General features: G+C 39.4%; 1 protein-coding gene across 1 annotated transcript; it reads right to left on the bottom strand.

Annotated features, from left to right (window-relative positions):
* Positions 1 to 649: 649 nt before the first annotated feature.
* LOC112702194 (N6-mAMP deaminase-like) lies at positions 650 to 1,418 on the bottom strand. The gene is made up of 3 exons (XM_025753144.2): positions 1,247 to 1,418; positions 908 to 1,147; positions 650 to 829 (listed from the first exon to the last, which is right to left on the bottom strand). The coding sequence occupies exons 1-3, from the start codon at positions 1,310 to 1,312 to the stop codon at positions 722 to 724; spliced, it is 414 nt and encodes a 137-aa protein (XP_025608929.2). The 5' UTR covers positions 1,313 to 1,418; the 3' UTR covers positions 650 to 721.

The raw sequence follows: 1,418 nt of genomic DNA, 5'->3' as shown, positions 1-1,418 counted from the left end.
AAATGTCATGAGGTACAAGATATGTCTGTAAAAGTTGTTTAAATAGTAAACTAATAACCTAGGGTTACAGAAAATGAATAAACTAAGATAATTGGTGCAGAAATCCACTTCTGGGGCCCACTTGGTGTGTGCTGGGGCTGAGACTAAAGCTTTCCACGTGCAAAGGCCTTTCTTGGCGTCAAACTTCAGGTTATGACGTGTTTTGGGCGTTCAACTCCGGATCATGACGTTTTTCTGGCGTTTAACTCCAGACAGCAGCATGAACTTGGCGTTTAACGCCAAGTTACGTCGTCTATCCTCGCTCAAAGTATGGACTATTATATATTGCTGGAAAGCCCTGGATGTCTACTTTCCAACGCCGTTGAGAGCGCGCCAATTGGACTCATGTAGCTCCAGAAAATCCATTTCGAGTGCAGGGAGGTCAGGATCCAACAGCATCAGCAGTCCTTTTTCAGCCTAAGTCAGATTTTTGCTCAGCTCCCTCAATTTCAGCCAGAAAATACCTGAAATCACAGAAAAACACAAAAACTCATAGTAAAGTCCAGAAATATGATTTTTGCCTAAAAACTAATATTATTTTACTAAAAACTAACTGAAACATACTAAAATCTACATGAAATTACCCCCAAAAAGCGTATAAAATATCCGCTCATCAGCTGGCAAGTATCTTTTCCAAAAAAAGATAACGGGAGACTTTGATCTAAAGCATCATTACGAATTACTATGCTAGAGTCCTTGATAGATTGACATACCATTCGCCAACCTTTGGATTCCCAGATAGGTCAATTCCAACCACCCCCAAATGCCTCATTTCCAGTTCCAGTTTGACCTGCAACACAGAAATGGAGTGTTGAAGGTATTAAGTAGCAAGCATCAAACTTAAGGATGCTGAAATTACTCATCTTACAGTTTCCATAGTTGCTTCTGTTGTCTCCCTACGATCAGCACTCAAGAGAAGCCTAACAAAGATTTTCTTCCTACTATTTCCATCACATTTATCATTTGTAGCTGCGTGCAGAGATTCTAAAAGATTTCTAGGATCCTCAGTATAAGGAATTAAAGCCACATCAACCGAGCTGACAGATCTTATCCCTTCCAATACAGCTTCAACATAAGAACGTTTGCTCATTCCTTGGGAATCCTTTTTCTGTAAGGAATTAAGCCGAAAAATTCACTGTCAAATCAATAGAAAAAAACCAAAAAGAAAAAAAAGAGTCCGCATCAAGTACCAAGCTCTTCTAGTTACCTTTGCGGTGGTTCTCAATTCGAGATAGACAACCTTTTCTGATGCGAAATCTTCAACAACCTGCATTCAGAAATTGCTTCTATAAATGCAAAGGCTGAAGGCATCGGATTTAGAAACACAGAAATTTAGATAGTAAGCAACCATACTTCATTCGCAATTCTTGTAACAGTCA

This window comes from Arachis hypogaea, chromosome 1, assembly GCF_003086295.3.
Source record: "Arachis hypogaea cultivar Tifrunner chromosome 1, arahy.Tifrunner.gnm2.J5K5, whole genome shotgun sequence".
Classification (NCBI taxonomy): Eukaryota; Viridiplantae; Streptophyta; class Magnoliopsida; order Fabales; family Fabaceae; genus Arachis; species Arachis hypogaea.
The sequence above is the reverse complement of the archived record's forward strand: the minus strand, read 5'-3'. Positions and strand labels throughout refer to the sequence as shown.